General features: G+C 37.7%; 2 protein-coding genes across 4 annotated transcripts in view; one reads left to right on the top strand and one right to left on the bottom strand.

The window, feature by feature from the left end:
- Positions 1-31: 31 nt before the first annotated feature.
- On the top strand, positions 32-8,045 carry LOC139979355 (uncharacterized). Of its 2 annotated transcripts, XR_011797138.1 has the most exons (8): positions 32-448; positions 931-1,968; positions 2,126-2,261; positions 2,630-2,794; positions 2,970-3,109; positions 3,530-3,609; positions 4,036-4,333; positions 5,098-8,045. XR_011797138.1 is itself a non-coding variant. In XM_071990059.1 (7 exons), the coding sequence occupies exons 1-7, from the start codon at positions 427-429 to the stop codon at positions 4,252-4,254; spliced, it is 1,800 nt and encodes a 599-aa protein (XP_071846160.1). In that variant the 5' UTR covers positions 32-426; the 3' UTR covers positions 4,255-8,045. The 2 variants fall into 2 exon arrangements, 1 of the variants encoding a protein (XP_071846160.1); XM_071990059.1 differs by having other exon boundaries at positions 4,036-8,045.
- LOC139979357 (probable protein phosphatase 2C T23F11.1) overlaps positions 5,726-13,356 on the bottom strand; it is a 37,915-nt gene continuing 30,284 nt past the window's right edge. For both annotated transcript variants that reach the window (XM_071990061.1, XM_071990062.1), the window contains exons 8-10: positions 13,109-13,254; positions 12,358-12,579; positions 5,726-10,964 (exon numbers count right to left, since the gene is read on the bottom strand). In XM_071990061.1, the coding sequence (XP_071846162.1) occupies positions 12,370-12,579; positions 13,109-13,254 (356 nt within the window). In that variant the 3' untranslated portion in view covers positions 5,726-10,964; positions 12,358-12,369. The remainder of the gene's footprint in view (positions 10,965-12,357; positions 12,580-13,108; positions 13,255-13,356) is intronic.

The raw sequence follows: 13,356 nt of genomic DNA, 5'->3' as shown, positions 1-13,356 counted from the left end.
GAAAACCTTGACAACTTCCTGCATAGTCTGCATTGTACAGTTTTTGTATGTATTTGGCGGTCTCCGTTCCATTGCGGTTAGACTTAACACCTTTTTGACCTGTTGCAGGTTGCTATCTAGAGTTTATTGCACTTTGCACGGTCAGACCAATGCTTAACATTCAACTTTCCTGAATTTCAAGGATGTTTGCTAGTTGGATCGCTGTTCTAAATTTCTCCTTGCGACTTTCCAGAAATGACTAAGGCTTCACTGACTTAATTTACTTCAACACTAAACCTTAGGCCTAGCCTATGTGCCTTACTGCAGTAGTGTAGCTACAGAATCATATGCCAGTCATATTCTGTTCAGAGTTCAACAGTGTTATTAACAATAACCAGGCCTGTGTCCTTAGCAGACAGTCAGTGCAAACCGCACTAAAAACCGGCAATGATAAGTTATCTGATCACAGGTAATATATATTATTTCAGATCTATTAGATTTCCTTTATAACGTCCTGTACATTTACATCTTGAAATGAGTTTAATTAGTTAAGTTTGATGAAAGCTAAGGTAGAAACATCCTTCTATGGTTGATTTTCTTAGTTCAATTTACTCATAAACTTTTCATGATATTAAAGTACTTCAGTTTACAGCAGTATGTTGGTCAGGTGGGGGAGAGCTATAGTGCACATGGACAAGGAGGGGTGGGGGGGTGGGGGTTGGACCATATCATCAATACACTGGGAGGGGCAAGTTTGCGAAACACAAAATGTCCTTATATGCAGCAAATATATAAGGATGCTAACTTTCATTGTTTTGTTTTTCTATTTTCCACTACCAAATGGAACTGTGTAATAATGTTTACAACTTCATATTAAAGTTTAGCTTTTTCAAGAAATTTGGTGTTAGTTACTGTGTTTGTCAATCACCTGTTTTTGTTTTCTTTTTACAGGAGGTGGAATTCTTGCTGTGGTAGGATTCACAGCTATCTCTTACGACTTTCTTCAAAAGAAGAAATCACCATACCACACATATCGCACTGCCTTTGATCAGTATGTGACTATATTTGTGTTCCGAATGCTGGGCTCTTATAATCGCAAAAAGCTGGAAAAAGATTGCAAAAACCTTCGAGCTGTTCAAGATGAGAAACTCTTAGGGCTACTCCAAGCTGCAAAGGATACAAAGTACGGCAAAATTCATGGCTTAAGCAAGATCACAAGCAGAGAGGACTATGTACGGTTTCACCCATTGACTCGATTTGACCATTACAAGCCCTTTGTGGAATGCCTCCTGAAAGGGGAAGACGGTGTCATAACCAAGAACAGACCGATCATCTTAGCGTTGACCTCGGGGACCAATGGTCAGACCAAAATGCTGCCAATGATTCAAGCCCAAAGAATGGCCTTCCTCACGCAAGGTGTCGCTGTTTCGCTGCACACAATGTACCATAACTTTCCGGGATGTCACAACTTACAAAAAATTCTCAAATTTTTCTACACACCTAAAATGAGACAGTCGGAAGGCGGGACACCTATCGGACCTAACTCTTCCTCTCCAAAGAACTCTACAGTGATGTTGAGTTCATACAGCACGCCACTCCCCGGCTTGGAGATCGTTACGGAGCCCGAGGCCCTTTATGTCCATCTGTTATTTGGACTGAAGGATCCCTATCTTGGAATACTCGAAGCAAACTTTGCCTCCCTGATCTATTCTGCTTTTGTGGAGTTGGAGCATCAGTGGCCACAACTGGTGAGAGACATCGAAACAGGAGATCTGAATCCTGAACTAGATATCAGTCCAGAGATAAGAGGAAAGCTACAGGACTTATTAAAACCAGATCCTGCCAGAGCTGCAGAACTGAAGAAGGAGTTCGGCAAAGGGTTTTCAGGAATTGCTCGCAGGGTCTGGCCACACCTCAACGTAGTCCTCACTGTAGACACAGGATCATTTAAGATGTATGGCCAGAAATTGAAGAACACCTACTTAGGAGGTGAGAGATATTTAAAGCTGGATTGTGGGTTGTAATTTACATGGATCTGACCACAGCTTTTGAAAATATCCTATTTCAGAAAGCTGCTTAATACATCAACTAATGTGATGCTACTCATGACAATATTTGTTTACTTTGTATTTTTGTTTTGTTTCAGGTGTACCCATATATTCCCCACTGTATGGTGCTACTGAGGGCTTACTAGGGGTCAACCTTTGGCCAGAGAAAGAGGAGAGACCATACCTTCTCATGCCAAGGAGCATGTTCTGGGAATTTATCCCGATTGCACAAAGGTACTATAACTTTTTTGTAAATGGAAGTACAATACAAAATTCAGCAGGGAGTGATCATACCATCTATACCACCTTCAATCAGAATTTTAAAAATATATATTTTTTTTGGCTAGTGAATTTCAGTCCACAATTTTTGCATCAGGAGGATAAGTGATCATATGCTGTTAATTTTTCTAGTGTTCATTGATGTGACAAATTATATTAAAAATCTTAAAAAATGGAATCTAGAGTGGCCTTACACTACCACACTTCTATAGGACATGCACATAGCCTAGCCTTATATGCATATATAGGAAACAGAGATAAAGAAGTAAAGTAAGTGCTTTCAATAGATCTCACATAACTTCATCATTTTTTTTGCCTTGAAGCGATGAAGATCAACCCTCGACGCTGTTCGCTGATCAAGTTGAGAAGGGAGCAACTTACGAGCTTGTTATTACAAACATCAGCGGTTTGTTTCGCTATCGATTTGGTGATGTTGTGAGGGTGATAGATTTCCATGGAGAGTGCCCTGTGGTGGAGTATCTCTACAGGTAAGGGGTATACTGTTTTGGAGAGAATGTGTCACCTGTTAAGTATCTTAAAATATTAATTAGTTTTCCAAGCGGAATCGGTAAAATCTTGTTCATGTTTTAGTCATTTTTATCAATAGTTTGGCATCTCAGTGAAAATGAAGTTTTCCAATAAACAAATTATCATTTATTTCAGGCAGGGTCAACTGCTGAATGTGAGGGGAGAAAAGGTATCAGAGGACGTGTTACAGAAGGCATTGAACAGTACCTGCACTGAATGGAAGATCCCTGTCGGGGAATACACGGTCGTGGAAAGCCCTAACCTACATGAGACAGGTAAACATTGAGGATTGTAACCAGCTTCACAGTCAAAGGGTGAAGCATTCCTTTTTGGGGCAGGGATAGGGATGGGGGGGGGGGCTTTTGGTACTGTACATAACAAGGATAATTGTTGAAGAAATTATTAACCGCCGTTACATGAGGGACAGGCCTGGACGCCTTCTTGCCACTTGGCAATTACAACATCACATAAGTTAACCAAAAAAAAAACAATTATTTCGATGAATATTATTCAAAGGCTCTTGAGTTGCATCCTTAGAAGGTAGCACACACCCTTGGCCATAAGTCAGTGATTTTAATAGCAGACAAATTTTTCCTTTATATATGAAACCTGATTTTACTTCACGTCTGAAAAGATGTTCTAAATGTTTAAGTTATTTAATGTTTGTTTTTTAACTTTCCCCCTTTAATCTTCAGGGGAGGAAAAGAACTTCCCTCATTATGTGATTTTTCTGGAGCCTCAGAAAGATGCTACAGTTCTGGGATCAAAATCATTGGTAAAGTTTAAAATGTATTTGTTATTGCATTTAAAATTCAATTCTCATTAGTTGCATACATGATTTCTCGTTAAATCATGTTCCATATTCAAAGGCTACAGACCTAGAGGCTGTAACCGTAACATGATTTGAAGAAGTTAGATGGATGTTCGAAAGCCTCTTTATGATCAGAAATACTTGCTTTATCTCTTAACTGAAAATGTATTATTAATCTGCTGTATGGCCTCTAACTGAAAATATATCATTAAACTTGCTGTATGGCATCACATACAAAAATTATGTATGCATAATTATGCATGCAAAATGGGAATCACACCCATCCACTTCCCCCCTCCCACCCCCCACCAAAAATATAATAATAATAAATCAATACAATTATCATCTGAGAGGCTGAATCTATTTCATACTATTTAAAAAATTTGACAGATGGATTTAAATCTAAGGAAGCAATCTTTCGTCTACGATTCTTTCCGTGAAAAGGGAAGTATCGATGAAGCGGTGGTGAAGTTTGTGGCGCCGGGGACCTTCAAGAAACTGAAGGAATATCATCTGATGAACCACAACGTGTCACCCAACCAGTGGAAGACACCGAGAGTCTTACGTCGAGAGGATGCTATCAGGGTCCTTCTGGACAATCTATTATAGAAGCAACCAAAATGTGCCTGCATGTGTCTGGTGAGGGTATGGTTGGTACTGCATTCAGTACAAGAAGGGCCATACGTTGGTAAGTGGGTATGAATTGGTATTAAGAGGGTAAGGTGGTTCCTGGAACTATTTATGATTCAGTATCAGGATGGAAAAGGCAGAATTTTTTGGGATGAATGGTTTTGTCTTTGTTTGCTTGGGTTTAAGTACCATACGAAGACCAAAAGAACCGTAATGACTGAAGAAACTATTGGGTCAATTGGTATTTGGAATGTGGGTGGGTGTCTTCTAGGGTACATAGGTTGTTTATGAATTATATATATATATATTCACATGTCTTGAAGATATTTAAGGTAACATGGGTTTCATCTTATTTAAGTATAGTTTTTGAATTATAACTATGCTTAATTTCACTCTTATTAAAGTCATTTATTTTGATAAATTTAATTTTTGTGGATGGACTCTGTGGAATATTGTTCAAGCTTAATAGCTTCTTTGCCAGTTTTCATCTGATATTTTTAATATTCTTAAACAATATCAAATAAAATCTTGGACTTATTCAATCATCGCTTCATTAATTAATTAGTTATTATCACAAATATTCATACTTGTAGTCTTTCATGGGTCAGCATATTTTTCTACTCAATATGCAATTATTGTTCTTTTGGGACTAAGCTTTAGAAAAAGCTGCAAATTTGATTAATTAATTGACAATTATGGACCAAATCAATTGACTGCCATCTTTCCATTATCAGTAATTACAATGTTAAAGACTTGTTGCGAAGTAGTGGAAACTTTTCCTTCCATGCTGAATAAATGCTCTACAGATTCCTTGCCTTTCAGATTCATAACTGATGACCACAAGAGTATCGTCTGGTTCTGTATCCGAGAAAGACCTAAATATATCTCATGGACACGTAAACACTTTCTGGTCATTTCGATAACTGTTAAAGGGTGTGAAGACTCGCGCAAAAAGAACGTCTAATGCCGGTAATCTGACCTAGTTTCGAATGAGGTGTAACAGAAGTGTTTGACACCACCATCAATCCCAGAAAATACACACACAGCTTGCTACCATCGGTAATTAGACACTAGTGTACAGTCAGTACATACAGCTGCGGTCAATACCCACAGCACAGTGTACAAACGATACAGCGATGGACATCTCAGGTCCAGCTAAAGATAATAAGGTATCACGTTTCATTACTGTACTGTCTGCATTTTGTAGCGACATGAACAAAACGTCACAAGTTTGCAAGCAAAGGAAAGTCAACTTTTTCAGATGGCCGCACGCGGTTTGGGCGAGTCTTCAATGCCTTTAACATTGTTATTTTCTTACTGAATATTGATTTGTCGTATTTTTCCACTACAATTGTCTTTCATCTATCTGGTGGTGGATGTATGGTCTGCATAAAAAAACGTGAAATTAAAGAACGTCGTCGTCGAGAAAAGAACAGAATGAAGAAGAGTGTCTTTTATCTCTCAGTGTATTTTGCATCATCTATCACTGCATTGAACATGAATTATTATTATCACACCGTGGGCAGATGTGAATTATATACAGAGAAGAATCTTGGAATTAATAAGGTGGATACAGGTCACAAACTGGGAACACGCTCAAAAAGGTTTGCATACTAGGCTTAAGAATCCACGAGTGAACTAGACGTGACTAGACATCAGCAGGTCACGTCACTTAATGTAACTCCTCGAGATATACACACACGATACAAGTCTGTTTCGACTTCTCCACTTTAAATTCAATGCCCTTTTTTTCCTTAAAACCGTTATCCCAATAAATTACCAATTCTGCACAACTTTTCCAAATAATTTAAGTTGTGGAACTTATTACAGAGAAAAAGCTAGTTTGTAGTATAAAAACCTACCATTTCTTAATATTACCGATCCTTAAAACTTGATTTAAGAATTATGATTGATCAGTATTATTGTATGATAATTACCTGCACAAAGCATTATAATCAGTTCCATATGAATGTCTGATAGTGGTAGCCTTCAACAAGTCATTCAAATACTAAATGAACCACAAGCAGTCATTGTGCAGTTCAACAATTTGCTCAATCCAGTGAATGGTTATGTGCTTTGAACATAATATAATAAAAATAACACAGGAACACTACAAATAAAAGAATGTAATGGGTGTGCTCTCAAAATGGTGTTTTAATTTTTTTTTTGTCATCATATATATATTTTTTTCTTTATTCTTTTTATTTTTGGTTTTGAATGAAGTAAAACTCCTGAATGACAACATGAATATCTTTATGATTTAAATAATATTTGCATGTTTAGTCTTACTGAACTGTTTTTGGATTTTATCTTTTTTTTTATTTATTTAATCAAATGTATTTGATTCCAAAGGAAAAACAGATACATGGTAGTCTGTGTGTATGACTACTACACCACACTTATCATATGTGAAATAAACAGTAAACAATAGTAAAAGAAATGTGTGAGAAAACCTGTCGATAAACATTTTAGCTAAATGATTAGTGCATTTTATTATGTGGGAAAGTATGATAGGTTAGATCACATACTGTTACTGGTATTGAAGATAAAACCTAACATATTATATGTGACTCCTGGAATAAAAAGACACATCAGTTTTTTTTTCTTATTGGGTCTTCCCCTCCCTCTACTATCTCTTTTACTGCCACAGTTTTATGGTAATTACTCACCAAATTTGAATACAAACAATTACTAAATGAAACAAAAAACACCAAACTTTATTGTCTTTATTGACAACCGAGAGTGTGTCACAGCTTGTGTAAGGTGAACCTTGGTAAAATGTATCCGCAGAATGGAGAAGTATAATAACATTCAACACGATGATCTTACCAGGTTACACTATCACCATAAAATCAGAGCCAAACTGATTGGTTAATGACTGAGGAACTATGTATATAATCAATTCTGATTGGTTATGGCATACACAAAGCCAATTGATTGGTTAGTGACTGATGACCTATTTATATTATCAATTCTGATTGGTTCTGGCATACACAAAGCCAAATTGATTGATCAGTGACTGATGAAATTAGTTAAATCATCAAATTCTGACTGGTTCTGGCATTTATTTTGATGAGTAGTAGCTAACAACACGCATGCATCATAAAGTGCTTACAATTTGATCATTTTTAATACGTAGTTTGTAAACCACAATTCAAGACAAAAATTGTGCAAAACCACTTTCAGAAAAAAAGTCACTAAACATTTTCAGCTTTCAAAGTTCAAACAAGTCAAATGCTGGACCAGTCCAAACACAAAAGAAGCTTAAGCCAGCAACTATCGTCTTAGAATTCATACGATGTGAACTTTTGGATATGATGAGAAATGTGCACAGGTGTTAGTGTGTTAATGTGCAGATGTTAATGTGACATCATCACTGGTCCTATTTTAATGTTGTTTCATAGAACCTGTAATTAATGATTATTCATTAGGAAATGTGGCTTAACTAACAAAATCTCTCTCTCCCATCATAAACAACACTTTAATTCATACACACTTTTTGGTAATAATACGTTAGCAGTGCAATTAAAGTATGTTAGACAGAAATGCCGTAAGAACTATCCTTTTTTGCATGTAAGCTGGGTTGTTTACATGAAGTATGTTAGACACAAATGACGTAGGGATTTTCATCTTTTGCATGTATGCTGGGTTGTTTACATGGAGTATGTTAGACACAAATGACGTAGGGATTTTCATCTTTTGCTTCATGTTTTGGTTGTTTACATGAAGTAAAACTACTGCTGTTTGAAGGAGAGTTTAGAAGAAAAGAAAGATAATGCCAGATTGTCAATAATGCCTGAGTAAAACAGACTCAATCTTCAGCTGTGCCTAAATCTATTTTAAAAGATATACCACCGGTACCCTTAAAGTTAATCGGCTTTACTGGTTTATCCCGCATCGGTACTGAAGGAATGGTACCAGGTCACCTTGTCTGTGTAAGCCACAGGATTAGAGGTAAGTTTAAGAAATAACTCGAAGCTAGATATTACAAACTCGGTTGGAAACCATAAATGCAGGCTACCAGTGCCACACGAACCATTTCTTTGAACTCTCTACAAAACACCCCCTCTCCACCCCTCCTCCCCCCCCCAGCCTTTTTATTGATCTTACTTTCTGTTTAATATGCACTAGGGGTCTACATCAATGACAGGCACTAAATATATCATTTTAATAGTTCATTTACTACTTTTTTATTTTTTTCTTCCCTTCCCACTGACAATAAGGACATGGCAAAAAAAAAAAAAAAAAATGAAAAAAAGAAGATGAAGGAAATGAAAAATCAAACAACCAGAAGAGAAGGTCCCCTGTTACTGAAATTCTGCTATTGCAATATCCCTGATAATATATTTTATCCTTACAATCATTTTTCTTTTTTTTGGCCTTATTTTTACTCTATTACTATTTCTACAGTATTTAATTTTTTTTTTGTCGAAAAAAAACAAAAAAAAAACATATATTTGGCATTGTTTAGACTGACTTCTGTAAACATGCAAAACAAAGTAAACAAAAGACACATGGAAAACTTCTTTCAAGGTGTTTTAAGAACCAAGCAATGCGATCTAAAAAGCAACTTTTTTCGGGCAAATAATTCAAGCGCAGCTCATTCACACTCGGAGAATGTTTCGTAGGCCAGGGTCTAACACAGATCGTACGGTTCTACGGCGGGCGATCTTGCGCACTATCTTATGTTTTGTGCACAAGCTTCAATTTATACTGCGCTAATACGACCATTTTGGACAACAGGACAGCGGTATCGATGATGTTATTATTTAGACTGTACGTGGCTAGTTACGAATGTGTGGTGGGTTACTCTCTTCTAAGAATACTCCACTAGGAATTACCTCAAACAGATAAATTCCATGTGAGGAATTAATCCCGGTAGTTCATACTTAAATACCTGGCGCTGTTGATGGCTAATATAAACTCATTAATGAGAGAAGCGTATATATGTTACCCCTTTTGGAAGAAGAAACACTTAAAGAATTCCCCCCAAGAGCATTTCGATTATATTGCCATGATACTGTAGAAGAAGCAAGTTTCAAATGTGCGCCTGAAACCTTCAGGTAAGGTTCACTAGCTCAGAATGTCTGTACCATTTTATTACTTAGTGTGTGTAAACCACCATATAGCAGCTTCCTTTTTATATTACTCAATTTCTGGATAAGATACCACCCACTTAATAATAGCTCATTACCATTCTCTGAGAAGGACCAGCTAGGGTTTCCACAGGAGATAATCCCTTGAAATTTAGTAAAGGATAGAGAGAGGTTAAATTATTATTTATTTAATCCCACCTGAACAGTCCACACCTCCCCCCCACCCTGCCCCACCCCTCTCCTTCTACCCTGGCTTAAGTGATGGGTATTATTATCACCTCTGCCAATTGTATTGGCATGGTAGTCCTTATCTGAGGAACTGGTAGTTAATTCTCACCCACAAGATCAAGGGAAGGACAGGACAGTTCTTGTCTGAGGGGAGAGGAAATAACCCACATCCTTGGTATGGGTATTATTAATCTTAACTAAAAGTGATGGATATGTCTGACCCCCCCCCCCCCCCCCATGGCACTACAATTGTAAACCATTCACTTAGTCCAAACTGATAAAAGAGCATAACTGTGTGGATTTGACCAATTTTGTGTGTATACTGTTTCTGAATAAAACTTTGAATAACAAAATCTGCATCTGTTTTTACTGAAGATGCCAAAATCAACGGAGGTAATGGTAATACAAAGAATACCCCAAAGATAGTGTACCCGTATAGTAAATGGTGATACCCCTAAAAGTTCCAATCAATTTATTAACTTTGCTAAAACTCTTGTCAGACATTAATATCAGGGCTAAGAATCAATAAGCTGCTCCTCTCTCTCTCTGATACAGTTTTAATATCATCCATTTTTATGTGCATAATTTGTAATATTATTGCTCACATCAGACCAGACCAGACCAATGCAGAGAGCATTCTGCCAGGACAGGCTAGCAGTGGACGGGATACATAAGACCAACCGTGGCTTCTCCATGACACATCTTCCTACAATTTCATAAGAGATTGCACCAAAAGAAGGAGAGGCCAAAACTGCCTCCTTAACAGCAGGTGTGTAAAACTCCTGAAAGACTTGACACAGGATTCAAAGATGTTTAAAACCTTGCCCTCTTTTTTCCTTCCAAACCTGTTAAGCATTGCTCTTTGTATTGAAAAGATAACACCTGCCAAGCTTGTTCTGATGAACCGTGATCAGTGATATATATATATATTTATATATATATATATTTATATATATATATATATATATATATATATATATATATATATATATATATATCTTGATCTATTTTGAAACTGTTGGATTAAAAGGTCGCTTTAATACGTTCAGACACACTCTCGTGTGATTTTATAATTAACTAGATTGATTCTGTAGAAAGTGTATGTACTGATTATCCAATGGCAGTGGGTTCTCACCGAAACCTGTGGAATAACCCCGACTGGTCTGAGGTTTATTTTCCACTCAAGCAGATCCTTCCGAGAAGTCCATCTCTCTCCGGAAGAGGAAGATAATCAGCAATGGGCTTCTCGATTCAAATTTTTTTTTTGACCCGATGTCTGAATTTACCATGTTCTGTTTTTGCAAATCTTGAATTTTTGGTCAGGATTACGATCCCACACAAATGTAGCAATACTTCACGACAGATCTGTGAATTAAAGCAACCATGGAGATGAGTCAAGCATAGAATGACCTGTGAACAGAGTTATAAACGGTTAGGCTGGGGTGGTTGTAACACAAACTTCAAATTGGTATCATACAGGATCAATGAGTTTAATCAATCTGGAGGATTCATGTTAATTGGGCGGTCGCGTACCATGCATGGAGGGTCATGTGATGTGTTCCAGGGTGGTACCAAACTGATATTTCTCTGTAGCAGTTCGAGAACAGTGTTAGTGACTTCGTGAAAGATTTGCACCAAGACGGATCGGACATGGGAACTAACGGTGTAAGAAGGTACTGGTCTACGTAACAGTGCTTATATGCTTATGTTAGACATGCTGGCACAGAACAAGTACAGATACATTGGGCTTGCAGCGGGAAATGTCGTCTGGAACATCGTTAAGTGTCGTCTACTTATCGCGTACATAACTCGTTGTGTATTCATCAAGCACTGCGTGTGAACCAAATCAGTAGTTACACGGTTGTCAAGGGTGAGCGTTTGGTGCTGTGGGGAAATGTTTAGTTCAGTGCAACCACGGAATTCTCCATGGAACAGAGCCTAATGCTGCTCCAAGGGAATATAGCTATCACGTTAGGCTACAGGCATGGTTATTGCTAGGTAACGGGTGTCGTCTGCTGCTCTAAGCACGCATACACATTTACGTACTAGTTGGGTGAAATCATCATGCGTAATGGGGAAGGTAATATAGTAGTAACACCCTGGAACACATCGCATGACCCTCCATGCATGGTACGCGCGTATTTACTGTGATAGTTTCTCCAGATCTATTAAACTTGATGTACAGGATGGACCGAGGTGGCATGCAGTCAATATGATCACTGATTGAGATGGATGTCATAATCAACCACTATATAAGCTGAAACCATACAGATGGCCCTTAACAATCATCAAAGTTTGCTTTCCGTTCACCCTAATCTACCTTGTAAAAGACTGTTCGATTTATGTGTCATCCTGTTTAATTAAAATTAAAATTTGTAAAATTTATATTGAAGAGAATAAAAACATTCCACATTGCAAAATTTCATCAAAATGTATTCTTTTCGTAGAAATATTCTTTTCCTCAAAGTCATTTTCAGCCGAAATATCCCAATTGACATCATCCCATTCTGCTTATTGCCAGGTGCATAATTTACAAAATTAACCAAAAAAATGACACATTTCGCGATACAAAATGCTATGACCGTGTGGTTTATGCCTAAAGATTCAGAAAAACTACAGCAATTTTGCTATGCAATCAGGTTCAGCTTCAAGAAAATCCTTTTAAAGAGAGCACCGCCTAAGAAAACAATAATAATTGGCTCAGCCTAGTGCCCACCATATGGCATCATTGCCACAGCTTCAACCTCTTACTACTCACCTTCTTCTGAGATCACAGGGCAGGTTTAGGGTCTTTTTGTTGTGTGATCTTCCCCTCGGACCAGGGAGGTTTCGCTGCTTTTGTTTGGGTACACTTATGTGCTAAATCTTCATAGGTTTTGTTGTGTAAAAGACTAACTAGTACTACGGTCATGTTATCACAGCCCAGGCCTCCCATCTGGCAGTCCGGAGCTAGGCACCTGGTCATTAGTTCCTCGCAAATCTGCAGGTGAGGGATAGAAAAAGGAAGAATTCGTAGGTCAGCTGAGAACCGGAAGGAGAAGTGTATTCGGTCACTAAAGACTAAATAAAGCTTATTCACATCGACAGGACTATATGGTCATTAACTAAAGTGACTATTCCCTCTTCCCCCCCCCCCTCATCCCCTCCCCATCCTTCTCATAAGGGGCTGACCCAAGAGCAAGACTGGAGAGGGAAATGAGTAAAGAGTAGCTGTATACCTCAAGAATTCTCTGAAAAGTTATTTCATATAAAAGGCTTGTTACAAGCTGGTGTAATCCTCAATCATAACATGGTGTTGCAAAATGGTTTCCTAAACGTTGGGATTCAACTCGGTCAAATGAAACTGCAAGAATTTAGCAACATATCCTTTATGTGATATTTTTCACAGATATGGTATTTCTTAAAATCTTCCACTTTTCACGGATCATCATTCCCATAATACATTCAAACTGATCTTCAAAATGAAATGGAACAATTTCTTTCTTTTTTTAAATATTTTTATTATTAACCTGTTCTGGATCCATCTTCTGTGCTATCCTTGGACGGATAAAATCCACTACTTCTTGGTTGGTGAGAACGTCCCAGATTCCGTCGCAAGCGAGCACCAAGAACTCAGTCTCTGGGGTGATCTCAGTGACAGTAATATCTGGAAGAGCTGTGAGAAGAAAAAACAAACGAAGAACGGAATGAGAACAGAACGTTGACAGTTACAGAATGAATCATGTGAGTGAATTAGAACAGAACGTTGATAGCACAG

Source organism: Apostichopus japonicus, chromosome 14 (genome assembly GCF_037975245.1).
Source record: "Apostichopus japonicus isolate 1M-3 chromosome 14, ASM3797524v1, whole genome shotgun sequence".
Classification (NCBI taxonomy): domain Eukaryota; kingdom Metazoa; phylum Echinodermata; class Holothuroidea; order Aspidochirotida; family Stichopodidae; genus Apostichopus; species Apostichopus japonicus.
This window is presented reverse-complemented; position numbering and strand designations above follow the sequence as displayed.

Coding starts and splice junctions, on each gene's coding strand:
- LOC139979355 (XM_071990059.1), top strand. CDS start 427: ATGATAAGTTATCTGATCACAG. Junction 1,969..2,125: donor GAAGAACACCTACTTAGGAG/GTGAGAGATATT, acceptor GTTTTGTTTCAG/GTGTACCCATATATTCCCCA. Junction 2,795..2,969: donor GTGGTGGAGTATCTCTACAG/GTAAGGGGTATA, acceptor CATTTATTTCAG/GCAGGGTCAACTGCTGAATG.